We start from the raw sequence: 17722 nt of genomic DNA on the forward strand, positions 1-17722 counted from the left end.
GGGGGGAGATAAAACCGCAGTGAATGTACTCTCTTCATTTAGCAGGGATTACAGGGATGATCTGATGCTCTGTGCGGGACCTTTTCCCTCTGTCGTATGGCTTTGTATTTAATTACTCGCTGCCTTTAAGAGGCCGGCACAAAACCCAGAGCTCCCTGCAATAATCCAAATTCATTTTTGAAACTGACACCAGATGGGGGCTGCGGGGCCTGGCACCGGCTCACACCGACGAGTGGATTGGTCACTCAGTGTGTGTGTGTGTGTGTGTGTGTGTGTGTGGACAGGTGGCTGTGCTCACTCTTGGTGAAGCGCGGCGGGTTGTCGTTCACGTCGGACAGGGTGACGCTGACGGTGGTGGTTCCTGTGAGGCCGCCCATCTGTCCCGCCATGTCTTTCGCCTGGATCACGACCTGGTAGTTCTCTTTGACTTCCCGGTCCATGCCGTACAGCGCCGTCTTGATCAGACCTGAGCAAGAAAACAGCACCGATTTAGGGGGTGCAAAAGGCGGGGGTCATATTATAGTGGAAAATGCAACATTTAAATGGGTAGAAACAGAATGAAATAGTCTGAATATCAGTTTAAACCTGATATTTGATATTGTTCGAACCTCTTCAAGCATTCTATCTCCAATCTATGGACGAGGTCTCAGTTGACATGGATTCATTAATATTTCTTGTTACTGCACAGACTGAACCAAAAGACAATTTCTGATTTAACCACAAACAGCAGCAGAGATACAGTCATGTGATCACACAGATATACATATATGTGAATGAAGATGAATGTGTGCGCAATATGAACAAATACAACTGAGACCTGCATTTTAAATTATAAATAAATTAGAGAAGCACACATTTACATGTACCATGAAGTGTGAACAAATGGTTTAAAAAAAAATAAACATGGCATCTCCCGCACCAAATTCCATAGAGAAAATCAGCGTCTTTTGGCTTGCATGGACATGGGAATCTCCGGTCTACTGTTGCCACCTTTGGTAACTTTGTGCCACTTTGTACTTTCCGTGCAAAGGACAAAATAACATATTACAACTTACTGATGGAGGCAGCAGTGGATCACCAACTCCTGTGCGCTGTGATGCAAAATCGCCGATTTTCTCTATGGGGTTTGGTGCAGGAGATGGAATTGGTTTAAAAATCTGTCTAACGGTGTGATAAAGCAGCAAATGAGCTCGTAAGATATCACAGACGTAGGCTGACTGAATCATCTCTTTTAGCCATTTATCAGAGAGAAAACATTACACTTTATGGTTTTTTTTAAGGGCTAAACGTGAGGATTCATAGAAAATAAAGCCTGAGTCTGAGTGATTACATGTCAGTCATGTAACTACACACACATACAGTTGTAGGTCATTTTTTTTTTTTAAACTGCTCCAGATGGACTGATTTGTGTGTAACCTTCATTAAATTCCGTCTCCTTGTGACTCATACGCACACAAAAAAGCCTGTTTCCACAGGTGCACTGTAACCGTGTAGCTGAAATAACCTCATCTGCATCTGCTGTATTGAATTAGGTATATTTCATTCCTTTTTTTTAACATTTATGCTTCTACAGGCCAGATAATTAAAGCTCTAAGAACATTTTATTACCAAAAGGTCAGTGCACTCGCTCAGTATGTGCAGCAGCAGCGGCAGCAGCAGCGTGGAGCTCAGTGGCCACGTTCAGGTGATTGTGTTCTCATGATTTAACCAGTTAGTGGACCAAAGGGCCAATCCACCCAAAAAAGAAACCCACAAGAATATTCCTTTAATTTTCTGAGTCTAACATTTACTTCCATCTTCATTTATCTTCGTCTTTTTTGGAATTAAAAGTCTGTTAAAGTTCCGGCTTTCAAGTGCTGTCAGATCTCCAGATTTGGAGTCGGGATAGAGAGCGACTGTTTGGCAGCATATTAGAAAAAAAAAATATATAAAGGTGCACAAACTCCTCCATCTCCCATCAGAGCCTCGGTCTTAAATCCTGTCTCAACGTTTGAATTTTGAAGAGGAGCCGGAGACAGAGAGACAAAATAGAGTCATGCTAAATAAAGCGCTTTGACAAACTTTCCGACTGAGAAGAAGAAGATGATTCAGTGCGATTCAAAACAGCGCCGCTGACGTGGCGCGTCACTCAGGCTCAGATCACGCTAGCCGACTCTCTTCAAAAGGCCTTCTTTTCTTCCCTCCCGTATAAAGTGGCTAAAAAAAAAGAAAAAAAGCAAGCACAATACTTCTCCCTTTAATTCCCTCCTTCTTGTTTCTCGGCGTGCAATTTATCTCACGGACGAGAACAAGAGCGGCGATCGTTTACACGGGTAACGTATAGCCGCTTTAGGAAACGCGCTCCGTATCTCTGCCTACCTTTGTTATTGCTTAATGACAATACACACACACACACACACACACACAAAGGCAAAGAGAGGAGAAACAAATCCTGCTTATAATGTGAAGTCCAGGCATGTCTTTGTGTAAGAGGGGATGTCAGCTTACATACCACATGTTGGATAAACCATATTACTGTTAATCCCTGCGCTAATCTGCAAATGGCTTCCCTTCTTTTTGTGTCGTTTCCCTTTTGTTTAAGTAAAAGAAACAGAGTGGGATGAGTTCCAAAGCACACATTAATGATTAAAAACTAGCAAGCGGTAACAATTCGGGGGGTTGGTGATTTGACACTCACTCCGCTACAAATCCCAAACGCTCGTAAATGAGCCCGTGAAAGTCTGAGGCGAGCGGTATTTGTCGGCGTTTTCTTTTTGGACTGGGGGCGAAAGGAAAGTTTGCTCTGTTTACAGGAGTTATTTTTCTGATAAAGTGGTTTAATTTACTGTGCAGGTACAGTAAAGCACGTTTCCTCCGTCCCTGCCCTGGTTCGTCATTTATCATGTTTTCCAGAAAGGCTCCCTCCAAAATAAAAGGTGTAAACTTTGCTGCGTGAACAAGCAGGTTATGTAGGGCGTAGGTAGCATTAGCAGGAAGATAATGCTTTTGCTTTCTGAGAAATTTGTTTGCTGGGGGCATTTGACTTTTCAAGTCAAATCCCTCCATGTAAACATGCTAGCACGGACACTAGCTAACGCCACATCATGTTTAAACGTAAACAAAGTACAAATGGAACATTCAGACAAGGCTAATCTCCCGGTTTACAGTGTTTTGTCAGACAACATATCACTTTAGCAACATTAGCATCTCTTGCTATGTGGACACTGCTTTGCTAACTTTTCATAGCTGCCTCCAGCACTGGGTGTCAAGTGCTAATCATAAAAGTGGATTTAAGGACAGCACAGGAGCTTTCTTAGGTCTATAAATTATTTAAATCTTTCGTACTACTGGTTTGCTGTAGCCCTTTAAATAGCTAACTATCACCTAAGCTTAGAGCGCTCGGGTTGAGACAATAGCTATAAGTTAGCAACTTAGCAAGTTACTGTAAAATGGCCGCTACGACAAACAATGTCTGCCAGTGTTATGGAGGAGGAGCTTTTACGACGACGGCCAACAAAATGGCCATCGTAGCTTTAACGCACTTACAAAGTTGACCTTTAAAATTGAGGTTTGCTGTATTTATTTGGATAAACGGTGAATTAGATGTTCTCTCTTGATTTTACAGCATTTGTTGTCATAAGCCATTATTAATAAAACCTAACCTAACTAGACCTACCTTCTTTTTTAGCATTGCATCCTGTATGTTATTAAATTATTATATTTTGCATTTTATTGAAGTATTATGTGTCTACATGATTAGTACTTTGATGAGCCGTTTTACACAAAAGGTGCCATGTAAGTTTGGTTTGCACAATACAAACATCAGCTGCTTAGTCAGCTATTTAGAGCGTAGAGTCGTGGCTTTTCCCTGACAAAAAAGCCAGATTCACATTATGCTGAAAGGTTATTATGGAGTTATTGACCAATAATGACAAATTCATGTTGCCTACCCCAGCTTAAAATTGGAGTTGGTCTTATTCTGTGAATATGTTTACAGGAAAAACCATTAAATGGAGTCAGGAATACAAAGCACACCACTTAAAGACACATATTGACCAAATTAAGAAAATCTCCGGTTTGTTACTGACCTGTTTCTGGGTCCACAGAGAAGTACGGCTGCCCCTCCACGATGCTGTACACCACCCTGGCGCTGTTCCCGTACGTGGCGTCATCGGCGTCTATGGCCGTCACTTGAATTACCGAGGTGCCTGCGGGAGGAGAGAGGGAGAATTCATGACAATGATTTAGATCAAATCTTCAATACTGCTGAAAAATAGCCTGTCGGATAATTGGTTAAGCCGATGCACCTTCTGATGAGGTGTCGCATCCTCTTCTAATCACGCTCATGCACAATGTGACGGATCATTTCTGTCCCTTTGCATTACCCAAACCAATCTTTATTCTTCGGCTACTTATACCCTTTCACGTGATTGATTTACGTGGGTGATCAATAAATCCTAATGTATTTTTCCTCAAGTATATCTCTCGAAGCATACACGCGGTACAGATACTCTCTCTCTGCAAAGCCCCAGCAGCCTATTAGTGTATCCACATATCTGTGCAGTCCAAGAAGCCAAATATCTGATAAAGGGGGAGAACGACTGTGATTCATTTTCTCTTCCACAAAGACTGAAGCCCTATTTTAGCAGAACAAAAGGAAGCGGTTAGCCAAGTGTTACCTCCCAAATGGCGCCCTGCAGGGCCAAGTGTTGCCTCATTACATGCAGAGGAAAATTAATTGAGTAGAAATATTTAATGGCAAAGTGGTATAAATATAGAATTGTGCGATGCCACTGCATAACGACCTCGTGAAACTTCTCTAATTTGATGTCAGTTGAGATGTGGAAGGCGACTTCGCTGCTTTTTAAAATCAATGTGGAAGGCAGCGGAAGAGAGAGAGAGAGAGGAAGACCACGGCTGTCTGACTCAGTGTAAGTGACAGTTTGGGAAGGATTCCTGAGCAAGTTCACTGAACCCTGGTCGCTAATACCTTTAACTAGGGAATTAGACTCAAAAAGGCTTTTCTGACATGGTGGCTTTTTAGAAAATATCACTGATCCACATCAGCCATCTCATCTCTGATGTAGACTTGTAGGGTTTTGGAGATGTTTCTGACAAACAAAGTGTGGAGCGCTCAGAGTTGTGGCGGAGGTGGAGTAAATTACCTTGACTGCAGTCATTCACTTGTCAAAGGCTTCAAAGTTCGCCCCTGACTCAGTGAAGAATGTCAGGGCTGCGGAGACTATAATAAACCTCAAAGTGTGTTTGCCACATTTAAAGGGCCAGCGTCTCGACGCAGTCACTCGTGAACACATGCTCTGCCGAGCGGTGACATCACACCTCGGTTGTTGCCATGGGCACCCGTGCTGCCCTTAGATAAGTGCCGGCCCCTCTCCTGAGGTTGCTGAACCGAGTGACAACTCTGTCACATGTCTGAGCGTTAGCACCGACGACGCTCAATCCCTGAAGAATCAGCAGCCGCAGCGGGAGAACACAGGGTTCACCCCCGTGCTTTCATGCAAGTATTGATTAAGAGTCTTTTTTATATTGTTTATCTATATTCATGAGGCCAGTATGTACTTTTAAAACAGCGAGCTGAAGCCAAAGTGCACGGCGGATTAAAGTTTAATTTGGTGCCCGAATGAAAGGAACAAATGATAACGTTGAAACAGCAAATGGCGCTGTCTAAGAAACTGGCGGTCCAGAAATAGCAGCCGCTGCATTTATTCACTGCGACGCTGACAGAGCTCACAGTGTTGGTAATTAAATTAAATACTGCTTTAATAAGATACAATACAGTATTTAAAAGATTATCAGCACCAGTGCTGTAACCATCACAGAGACGCTGTACCTTGTTGATTTTCCGCTCATAAAACGACCCCACCCCCCCGTCTTTGTCGATTAATTAGTCGGGCCCTCTTTGTTGTGCCGGCGTCATTATTATGATTGATAAAGTCCCATTGATCTGCTAAGACTGGCATCTCTATCCTATTTGAATGATAAACCTTTTAATCCAGCTTCTTGCACGCAGATGTGCACACCTTAATTTGTGTCGCCACCTAATTATTGTCTGTTTTATGATCAATAAATATGTTTTGACATGCTGAACACAGTTTTCTTTGCCAGCTGTACACACTCCAAAGACAATTCATTATTCCTTTCTTTATTTGTTTCCGTGTTTTTATTTTTTTTATTGAATAATTCATTCATTTCCCACTGTGGCAGAAAAAATCTCAATGACAGGAGCAAGATAAAACAAATAAAGTGAAATTACTGCCTAGTGTTCTTTGGAACCTGTGAAAACAGTTTTTTCAGGCTTAAAATTACTTTCCAAAAAGAAGCTTTCTGAGGCCAACCTGACCTTCAGCCTAAATCGTGTCAGTTGATTCTTGATTCCAAGTAAACGTTCGTACCAAGGCTGAAAAGATTCTCTGAAAGACCGAACGTTGGGTCATGGTGACCTTGACCTTGAGCCACGGAAATCTAATCAGGCCATCCTTGAACTCAAGTGAATGTTTGTGCCAAATTTAACAGGATTTTCTCAGGAAATTCATAAGAAATCACATTGACCTTGATCTTTATCATTTGACCACTGAAATCTAATCATTTCATCTTCAAATACAAGTGAACATTTGTGTGAAATTTGAAAGAATTCCCTCGTTTTTCCTGAGGTGTCAAGGCCACAATGTCAAAAATTTGATTTCTAAGGTCACAGCAACCTTGATTTTTGACAAAGTCAAAAGTTTGAGTCCAAGTGAAAAGTTTGAAAAGTAAACTCTCAAGATATTCCTCCGATATCACAACAGACAACAAGAAAATTTAACCCCTCTGACTCATAATAAAATACATTTAAACAACCAAAGTTGCAAGTAGCTTTGACCGGGCCCTTGCTCAAGCCGGATGGTGGAGGCTTACTCATGTGGGAACTAATGCTAATTCAGGAAAGTGGGTGGATGAGAAAGATGTAATTTATTCCTAGTCTGTTTTTCATTTGTGGAAGGAAATCTCATCTGCCTTGAGTCAAAAGCACTGGCCAAAAAATTACCAACTTCCTGTTGGATTTAGAATAAGGCTCCTTGTTCATATTGACCTTATTCATGTGATCACCAATGTTGGTACCTCGAGGCTGACTTGGGATGCCTACAGCGACTAAGAATACAAAAAATTGCATAATTCCATGTGTTGTTCTAGCCTCAAGAAAAGATTAAGATCAGCTGTTGAGGCGAGAAAGAAGTTAGGAACTCACCAATTTCGGACATTTCTGGGACTTGGGCCATGTACACTTCCTTTGTGAACTTTGGCTCATTGTCGTTGATATCGTGGATCTTGATGATGAACTCGGACTCGCCCTCCAGTGCTATGTTGGTGAGGCGATTGACAGCTTTGGCGTGGAGGATGTAGTAAGCCTTCTCCTCCCTGTCCAGCCTCTTGGTGGCGTGGATGTCCCCCGAGTTCTCGTCTATCTTGAAGAGCGTCCCCGCTCCCTCGCCGGTGAGGACGTACCTCACACTTCCATCTCCTTTGTCAGAATCTGAATGAAGCTGCATGGGGGGGGGGGGGGGGGAGATTAAAAAAGAAAGATCATGATTATGCTCCCTACATTAGAGGAACAGCAATCTGAAGCATATGTTTGCGGTATTTCCATTTTAATAAATTCCCACTCTGCTGCTCTCAATTACTAATTGTTATAGCACAGCAGTGACTACAACTCCAGTTCATGAAAGCTTTCACATTTGCTTAATGTTATAAACCCAGGGTGTCAGCTAGCTCTTTCGGGGGGGAAAATCTACGGGAGTTAGCCCGAGCAGAAAAAGCCACTTTGAGCAGAAAATGCATCTGCAATTACATAAGATTTGCTGAATGCACATGTTTGATGGACAGGTGATGTCTGAGAAGTAGAGTGCAAAAACACATCCTGAAAATGAGCACTTAGTGCCAAAGGTGTTACAGTTACTCTCAGTGAAGTACATTTTATCAAATGTGTGTTTCAGTGACAGTGCACGTTGACTCTCACACCAAATCCCATTGAGAAAATCAGTGATTTTACTTCGCAGCACACAGGGGCTGTTGATCCACTGCTGCCTCTATCAGTAAGTTCTAATGTATTATTACACTACAATGTAGTGCTAGGCCAGCAGCTCCAGTGTTCTTTGAGCTAAAAACACTGAGGGTTTCTATGGACTTTGTTACAGGAGAGTAAGTGAGTGGTTTACAGAGTTAAGATTTCAGTTAGAAAAGACTAATGGCATTGTAGATTTAACTCTCCGAATTAGACAAAATCTGGTTTGTGGTGGCAGTGTGAGCTAGCCTGCATTTCCTAGACTGTTCCTCATACAGATAGACTTTAAAAGAACTGCACTATGACTATTAATTTAATACATAAATAGTGTAAATTCTGAAATATATCAAATCTGTATGTTAATTTGTGTTAGAGTATCAGTAAGGACCCAGAGGAGGAATGCCAACAGCAGCACCTAACAGGAAGTTAGCCAAATGTTAGCTTACTGATGGTAACTTTTAGCTGTTCGTACTTTGAAAGTATTTGTTTAGCACCAGAAAACACCCTAAACAACAGCTAACTCTAACTGAAGCTTTGAAATAGAAAAGCTCTTCTTTATTGAAGACATTTGTGTTGTCATTTTTTAGACACTATGTAGGCACTGGGAGCCAGTTTTGAAAGTATTGGTTTAGCGCCAGGACAACTCAGACTATGCCAAATCATAACTTTTGGACTTTGGACTTTTATTAATCCATCAGCAATGGACAGAAGCCAAAAAGATGACATCACTGAAAACAGAATCCTCTTTAATATTTCTGATACACTGTGAATAAATCAGTAATCTGACCAATCTGGGCCTTGGCACGGGAACAGCTACAGCTTTGATAAGAGCTTTTGCTCTTGTTATTTAACAGATTCACATCATCTTTAGCGAACCGTCGCTGACGGTGCACGTCCGTCGCTTCACCCCGTTTCATAAGTTGCCTGCTTTTGTGTTGCTACATGCAGGTTGTTGGCACGTTCACGGCGCCGTCAAACAAACACACCAGTGGGTCGACGTCTGTGAATTAACAGCATGAGAGTGTGCACGTCTGCCACTGCTGCCAATCCCACCACCAACCATGCCAGAGGACCATGAGAGCCCACTCACTTCATTAGTATTCGCTTACTCGCTCTCTATCTACTGTTCCATTTTTTTCCCCTCTTTCTGCATTAACAGCAGCTTAGCATGCTCTGACATTTTAATTCCACCACCAAATCCCCCTCCCCCCCGAAAAATATTTATCTCTCAGAACTCATCAAAAGCTTGTCCAGTCGTTTGCCCTCCCGCTGCTTCGCTGCTGACTTCCCTTCCCCTGCTTTAATAACCACAAGGACATGGTCATAATTGCTGGGGGAGGAAGTAAAGGGCAAACAGGAGGGCAAATGTTTGCACACATGGACAAAATGAGGCAAACACGAACCTCACGATGGTGCGCAAGGAAATTCTGAGGTCTGTTATTGACACCTCATTAGGTCCCGTTTGAGTTTGATGCGAGTTGTTGTCGTGCCAAGCGGTCTTGGCTGTGTCGGTGGACAGACTGCGCGGGGATATTTTGTACGTTTGCTGGTGGGTCACAGGGGAACACGCTGCAGAAAAAAAAAACCTCTCCGCACTCATCATATATTAAAAAGCTTTTCATCGCAGGTGCTCCAAGGCTTTACTAATTCATGCTGTTTTATCAGGGCAAAGCTGGCACATGTGAGATGAGCAGCTTTGTGGATTAGCATCTTTAACACTATTTTGTTCCCGTGCGTGAATGCTGGTGGAAGGGAGAAAAAAAAAGAGAAAAGACCATTGAACCAAGTGTTTTGTAGAATTTCAGCATCTTCGGATTAGGATCTAAAGTGGAGCAGTGTTTCATTCACCCACTTGAATTCCGGTCAAAACAACTCTCCTGTAAGTGTTTTCTTCTTCTGTCTAACCAAGCCAGGAGAATATCTCGCAGCGTTTTATTTGTTTTCAGTTCCGCTTTACAGCTCGTGCTTCCAAACACAGACTCAGTTGGCTGAAAACAATCCACTTCAAAATTATTATCTTTCCCCCGCTGTTATAGCTGCAATGTTCTTTTCTATGATTGTCTATCAAGCTGCCTATCTCTGCCGGCACGACAATTCAGTTAATAACTGTTGAGACCTCTCCTTTCGGCGGAGATATGAGATAGGCAGTGTGACATACGCTGTGTCGACTGACATTTCTATGGAAACAGAGAGATCTCGTGGCTCTGAGGAGGAGTTCCTCCTCGCTTCCCTGAAGGATATTACAAGGCGGCGCGAAGCATCGAACCCTGGCCGCCCGTCTGCTGCTGCAGTGACCCCGTCCCCTCCCCAGGTTGCTCCGCCAAGCTGGTAAGGAGAATTTACTGCTGCCTCTCCAGTCGAATTAAGAGGAAGGGGGAAAAAAAAAACCTTTCTCGGAAATCAATGTGGCAGCCCAACGTACATCCACAATGGCCCTCAGATCAATTTATATTGAAAATACGATTAAACAGTCACAGGGTGAGAAGAGAAAGCCACATGTACATTCAGTGTGGTCCCCAAGTAGCCCGGACACGTCAATAGCTAGCCTTTTCTCTTTTGCCCTCCTACTGTACGTAATAGATAGAGGGCACGTCACGGTTTCAATTAACACTCTTTTAAAAAAAGGAGACACCATAAAGATTTTGTCATTGTAAAATAGTCTCCATAGCAATAAAGGTAAGATTGATATTTAGGGCAATGCACTATTGATCAATAATTCTGTAATAACTTAAAATGATTTAAGAGAGAAAACAAAGCTTCTGCTCCACCTTTAGCCTCTGTTTCCAGCCTTTCGGGGACATCTAACCCGTGATAAGAGACATTAACCAATCACAGCAGTTCATAGACAGAGAGAGAGAGAGAGCAAAATAGAGCCTCCTTTTGGCTGTTCTACCAAGCACATGCACATTCAGTGAAAAGGTTGCTTTTCCAACAACTGCCGACACTGCAAAGAAACTACAACATAGGAAACTGTCTTTAGAGTGAGACAATAGATGCAATAAAACGCACGGTCCATGTCAATATGAGAGATATAAAGATTGTCAGAGGTCATCTGTCACGTCTGTGAGGACAGAGAATCCCAAAATATTATCACAGCTAAGAGAAACCAGTTTCCAGTTTGTACAGAACATAACAAGGTGAATATTTGATAATGTTAGCATTAGAGCTTGGTTTGCTAACCAGCAAGCTAATCTAGTCCATTTAATTAACACATTAAAAAAAACAAAAAAAGAGATGCAAATGACAGATGTGAAATGTAGTGTGGGTACGACTTGTTAAACTTGACTCAACTTCCCAGAGAACTTCACAACATCAGGTTCTGCGGTGGTTAATGTTAGCTTAGATAGTGTCCACAAGGGACCTTCATTTTCGCACAACAGGTCTGTGAAATTACAACAAACAAGACAGTAAATAACTCAATAACGTATCCACAAATACAAATATATCAAACAAAACTGAGTGTACAACTTATTAATTCAACTCAAAAAGACAGAAGTGAATGTATTATAGGTCGGTTGGCTAACTAGTGAGCTAATTTATCCCCAGTGATAAACCCACTGCGCTGTAGGTAGGTTGATGACAGCACTTGAAAATGAAGCTGGGAAAAACAGAAAAAAAACAACTTACAATTTTCACTTCCGTTGATGCCATTTTTAATTGCTAACTTGAGAAAAAGTTTCAATGAGTTAAGGATTAAAACTGTAATTTTCTGCTTGTAAATGGCAAAAATCAGCTACTTCTCTTCTGATCCTTCCAGCTGCTTCGTCAATCTGTCTCATGTCTGTCTGGAAAACACACGTAGCAGCTGGTTAGCGTAGCTTAGCTTATTGCTTTAGGTACCAGTCACATAAGTTCCAGTGACAATGATAGGTAGGTTCACCGTATAACTTTGGAAAACATCAAACTTCTTATCTTTTCTTTGACAAATTTTACCAACAGTAAACAAATCCCTGTAATTGCAGAAAAACAACTTGAAACTAGTTGATTTGCGACTGAAAACAGGGTGAAATATTCTCGTGTGCTTTGACAAAATAAGGCGGTTAGGACTCCGTTACAGACACAAACGACTCGAGAGAAAGATTTCTTTGTTGTGAATCAGCTGTGAAGCAAACTATTACCGTTTACGCCAACCATTATGCCGTCAAAGACACGATTTATTTTTCCAAGCCTTTCACTCAATTAGCGCTCACCGCTCAGTGATGCAACTATGGCTTCTTTTCTTTTTTTTCCACACAGAAGATACAATTTGTGCTCCTACGTGCTTCATCTTCCAGTGTGAAGTGGGCTGAGAAGTGGAGTGGTACTTATCAGACATCTGTGTGTGAGAACTTATCAGCGAGCTGTCTTTGTTTGTGAAATTAATCAGCTTTGAGTGCAGCAAATGTTAGTGCAGGCGTGTTCTGGCCCCTGCCATTTGTGCCTCACTCGAGCTAGGCCAAAAGCATGGCGGTGGAAACAGGCTGCTTAGGGCAATTAGCCAGTTAGCCTTTAAGGCCTTGAGTCCTGGCCTGACGGAGTCTGGCTCGTCTTCCATGTAGCCCAGATGGTAGCCTCAGACGGTGCACAAAAATAGCCCATCGAATGCCTGTTGATGTGTAAACTTGAGAAATGTGGTCAGAGACTTAAAGGTGAAATGTCAGTTAATATCACAGCGCCATTTCCAGCCCACTTTCTTTTAAATATGGACAATTTTACAACTGTTGTTTCAAAGATGTGGCCACAAGTTATTTTTGGAGTGTTTTGACAAACGGAGATAGTGTTCGCACTCTGCTGGTTCAAATTTGTGGCTTTATAATTTAAATGTATTAACTTTTATGACTTTTTTGAGTCTTTAAAGTCACTTTTATTTAAGAAATGAAAACAAAAAAACAGTACTGGAGGTGTAAACGATATAGAAATTATAGTTTCAAAAGTCTCAAATTTAAGTTTACTTGTACAAAAATCTGCAAAATTATATTTTTTTAAAACATACAGCCAATAAATTTGAGGAAATTCAGGGGGGAAAAAAGTTAAATTTCTTCTAAAAATGTATTATATTATATATAAAACATATTTGAATGTTATATGTTGCAAGTGGTAAGTTTGGTTTTAAATGTAATGTTTCTCATAGGTTAAGACAATTTACCACCGTGTTTGTCTAATGCTCACTGCTTTTTAAGGGGTTTTTTTCCATTGGAAAACATAATTGCAAGTGTAAAAAGTACTAAAAAACAAACTTATTTGTTCATTTTTGGAGATTTATACTGTACAGGTTTCATTTAAAATTTTGCTGAGTGTATGTGGATCACAGAAACAGTAGCTGCTACACTAGTGGAAGGTAATGAGGCTCCAAATAAGAATAAATAAGATATATATATATATACAGTTGAAACCAGAAGTTTACATACACTATATAAAAAGACACATATGCTTTTTTCTCACTGTCTGACATGAAATCAGACAATCACTTTTCCTGTTTTAGGTGTGTTAGGATAATCACAATTATTTCTATTTGCTAAATGCCAAGGATGAACCAGACTTGTGCAAGTCCAAAAATTCTCTTCCTGATATCTTGGCTGATTTCTTTTGACTTTCCCATGATGTTACACAAAGAAGCAGTGTGTTTCAGGTGTGCCTTAAAATACATCCACAGGTGTGTCTCTAATTAACTCAAATGTTGTCAATAAACCTATCAGAAGCTTCCAAAGACATGACAGCTTCATTTGGGCTTTCCCAAATTGTTTAAAGGCATAATAATCTTAATGTATGTAAACTTCTGACTTTGAAGAAAGTAATAACAAATTGTCTAAAAAAATCCTTCTCTCATTATTCTGGCATTTAGCAAATAGAAATAATTTTGGTAATCCTAACGGACCTAAAACAGGAAAAGTGATTGTCTGATTTGATATCAGACAGTGAGAAAAAAAAGCATATGTGTCTTTTTATATAGTGTATGTAAACTATATGAATTATATATAAATTAGCAAAAGTCTTTGTGACACTATTTGGACTCAATGAGAATCAATAAAGCAATTAAATGATGACTAAATTAGTCTTTAAAACAGTAAGTTTTATTTTTTTTTTATTAAAAAAAAAAAGCATGGTGGGGCTACATGGCCCCCTGACAACTAAAACCCTGGCTACGGCCCTGCTACACTTTAAAACCCACTCATTTTAAAACACTGGAATCCGAGAGTGAAAGGATAGAAAATCACCCTCATGAAAGCCAGCAGAAGTGTGAGCTGGTGTCGGGCAGCCGCGGTATCTCGCTCAGACATCGCTTCTCTCCCGCGACATCGCCAAGACAGATGTTTGCCGAGGCCTCGTCGCCACACGACCTCATCACATCACCCTCCCCGCTGCTCGCTCGCGCTGTGTAATTGAAGTCGCCCCCCCCCCCCGGGGGCACGAGAGGGAACTTATCGCCTAATCAACAAACACTGCCAATGTGTGCTCCAGGTCGCCGCTGGAGACCGCGAGGGGGTTGCCATGGCGCGGCTACAGCCAGGCCTGTGCCATATTGCAAACTCCTTGCCTCACTGCCAAGGTGAGCAGCTGGTAATGAGAGAGCAGGAACGGAAACCACAAAATAAAAAAATCACACCGCACCCCCCCGTTCCAAACAAACATACAAAGCCCTGCACCTTTCCACTCCACTGCTGACGCTCGAGTTTTTCCCCCAGGACGCTTCAACCACTGAGTCATGCAGGAGTGGGAAGCGTGTTGTGTCTGTGTTCATCTGCCTTTTTTCTTGATTTCCTGCCCATTACTGGATGTGTGTGTGTGTGTGTGTGTACATGCAAGACTGTGAGGGACTATGTTGAGGAGTCTACCCACCAGGCGTGGAACCACTGGGGCCTATCAGGGGCTGTAAATACTTTATGAGATATGATAGTGCAGCGCAAACAACTCCTCAACCACAGGCCATTAACCATTTTTCAGTGGATATGTGCCCTTTGGTAAAGTAAGAAATAATAAAATAAACAAACATTTTCTTCCCCCAGTGACAGAGCGGGCCCTCGGAGGCCGTGTGTGCAGCTCGCCTGCTAATGAGAGGCAGCGTACGAATCGCTCTCTCTCTCTCCTGCAGGACAAAAAAAGGAAGCGAAAACAGAATCGGAGACCAGTGCAGCGAGATGAGCAAGATTAGCAGCTCCACCGTTTTATTACCAGGGTTGGAAATCGTGTACATCATTCTGCTCTGTGTGCTGCCTCACACATTTACTCACCTACAGATATATAATCGGCTTGATTCCCATGTTTTTTTCAATAATTAAACCTCCATCCATCATCTACCGCTTTATCCTCCACCAGAGGGTCGCGGGAGTTGCTGTGCCAATCTCAGCTGACACTGTAGGGCGATAGGCGGGGTACACTCTGGACCCTGGGTGACCCTAACTCATCGCAGGGCCACACACATAGAGACAAACAACCATTCACTCTCACACTCACGTCTGTGGTCAATTTAGAGTGTCCAATTTAACTAATCCCCATATTGCATGTCTTTGGACTGTGGGAGGAAGCTGGAAAAACCCGGAGAAAACCCACGCACACACGGGGAGAACATGCAAACTCCATGCAGACAGGCCCTTGTTCCAACTGGGGTTTGAACCCGGGTCTTCTTGCTGCAAAGGCGAGAGTGCTAACCACTACTCGACAGATTATAATTATTTTTTTTTTTATGAATAATTTTTTCTATTTTATTTAATTAATTACTTATTGAGGATGAAAATAATCTTTAGTTGCAGCCCTAATCTTAATGTATATTTGAGTAGAAATCAAATAATTGTGATTTGGCGCCATCTAGTGGAATGAAATGTATTTTTTTTATTTACGCTAATCTACAAAAAGTTTATTTGTTAACACGAAAACAATTAATAAAAAATCGATATCACCAGGCAAAATATTGCGATATTTCACAAGTATCGCAGTATTTTTGGCCCTGCCCCACACACATCTTCTGGATGTGTTCATCTAAATTTAGTTGAGTTTCAGACGGACTAACATTTTTTTTTACTTATCATTCTTTTCTATCATTACGTAAATGGCTCATCACTCCATCCTTGTTCCAACTGCTCGCTTCGTTTCAGCAAAGATCGCAAAACTCTATTTGTTAGCGCTTCACTCAACTAAATAAAAAGCCTTTGTTTAAAAAGAGAGGAAAAAAAAGGCAACCATGAGAGATCACTTTTAAACAAACGACAGGAGACAGGATGCTGTAATTCAAGAGCAGTTTCATCATTTCTATTTTCTACCACATGTCAAGAGCGGCTCCCTTGTTTATAATAACATGCCATTGTGTTATTTCCAATTCAGTTTTCAGCGAAAACACAAGTGCTTTTGTTCTGTCTGTGTTCTCCGGTTGCCACGATGTCACTCTCAATGACTAGAAATCCTCTCTTTTGTGTTTCTCCGTGTTGTTCGCGTTCTTGTTGTTTTCCCCTCTTTCAGACCATTACATTGTGTGTGTGTGTGGGGGGGGGAATGGCCTCCACCTGAGGATACAGATGCAGATGGTTGTTCTCCATGTCGAGCAACTCAAAGAGCTATTCATTCCCTTTAGGGCCTCATTCATCATTTGTGCTTTATCTTGCAATTAACATACAGTAATTGCAATCAGATAAGATCCGCGCGCCGCAATCCTCGCTAACAACTGGCTAGTGAGGAGGAAGAGGAAGAAGAGGAAGGAGCTCCCAGCTGCATGTACTTCGGGGAAACTACAAGAGGAATAGTTCAGGGGTTTTTGGAGTGTGGTTACATGAGGTAGTGACACAGTCAGTGGTGACTTTGCCGTGTACGGCCCCCGGGAACCAGCCAGAAAACACAGAGGCTAACTCGCACTAACAACATGGCTGCCAGAGGGGACACAAGAAAATAAGTGATTTTAGCCACTTCACAAAAGAAGAATCTATGCCTATATAAGTCCACGGCATCTCAGGAATTGGTATATGCTGATTTTCTTTGTCTGAAAAGATCTGATAAAACACAAAAATGTATGAGTTGTTATTTTTAACAAATCATACACAAAATTAGCTTGACATATGCTTAACTCGACACTTGTTGTGTTGATGTGGCCTTGTATACTTCAAATATACATATTAAACAGTCCACGGCGTCAAAAAAGACAAACTTTGTCAAGTATAAAATATAAAGTTTTAGTGACTTGGCAGCATTCATAAGGTTTCTGGAAACAAAAATGGCTACTGCCAATTTAATAGAGGCAAAAAATTAGCCTGATTAATCAGTCGACTTCTAACGTTAACTGAAATTTCACAGTGTGCGAGTCCATAGAGAAAATCAGTGCATTTAGCTCACGTTGGACACAGGAGATGCTGGTCTACTGCTGCCTCGTGTGGTCACTTTGTGTCACTGAGGTAAATCCGAACGACCAACTTCACAAAGTCACAAAATCGCACATTTGAATTCACTGATGAAGGCAGCAGTGGATCGACAACCTCCTGTGTGCTGTGATGTAAAATCGCTGATTTTCTCTATGGACTTTGGCGTGGGAGAGGGAACTGTATACAAACTTTTGTTTCCTGACAAAAAAAAACAATATGTCCAACACTGAGATAAATATGATTCTTGTGATATTGCAGATTTTATTAGCTGGGCCTTTCTTTAAGTTGCTAAAAATCTGTTCTTCCTCGTGCCGCCGCTGGCAGCCATGTTTTCAGTGAGAGTGAGCATTTGTGTCTCAAGCCT

The 17722-nt window shown here is 41.6% G+C and overlaps 1 protein-coding gene across 4 annotated transcripts in view; it reads right to left on the reverse strand.

Annotated features, from left to right (window-relative positions):
* LOC131472318 (cadherin-6-like) overlaps positions 1–17722 on the reverse strand; it is a 113255-nt gene that overhangs the window by 36558 nt on the left and 58975 nt on the right. For all 4 annotated transcript variants that reach the window (XM_058649384.1, XM_058649358.1, XM_058649376.1 and 1 more), the window contains 3 exons: positions 7226–7520; positions 4068–4187; positions 299–466 (listed from right to left, as the gene is read on the reverse strand). In XM_058649384.1, the coding sequence (XP_058505367.1) occupies positions 299–466; positions 4068–4187; positions 7226–7520 (583 nt within the window). The remainder of the gene's footprint in view (positions 1–298; positions 467–4067; positions 4188–7225; positions 7521–17722) is intronic.

This window comes from Solea solea, chromosome 1, assembly GCF_958295425.1.
Source record: "Solea solea chromosome 1, fSolSol10.1, whole genome shotgun sequence".
Classification (NCBI taxonomy): domain Eukaryota; kingdom Metazoa; phylum Chordata; class Actinopteri; order Pleuronectiformes; family Soleidae; genus Solea; species Solea solea.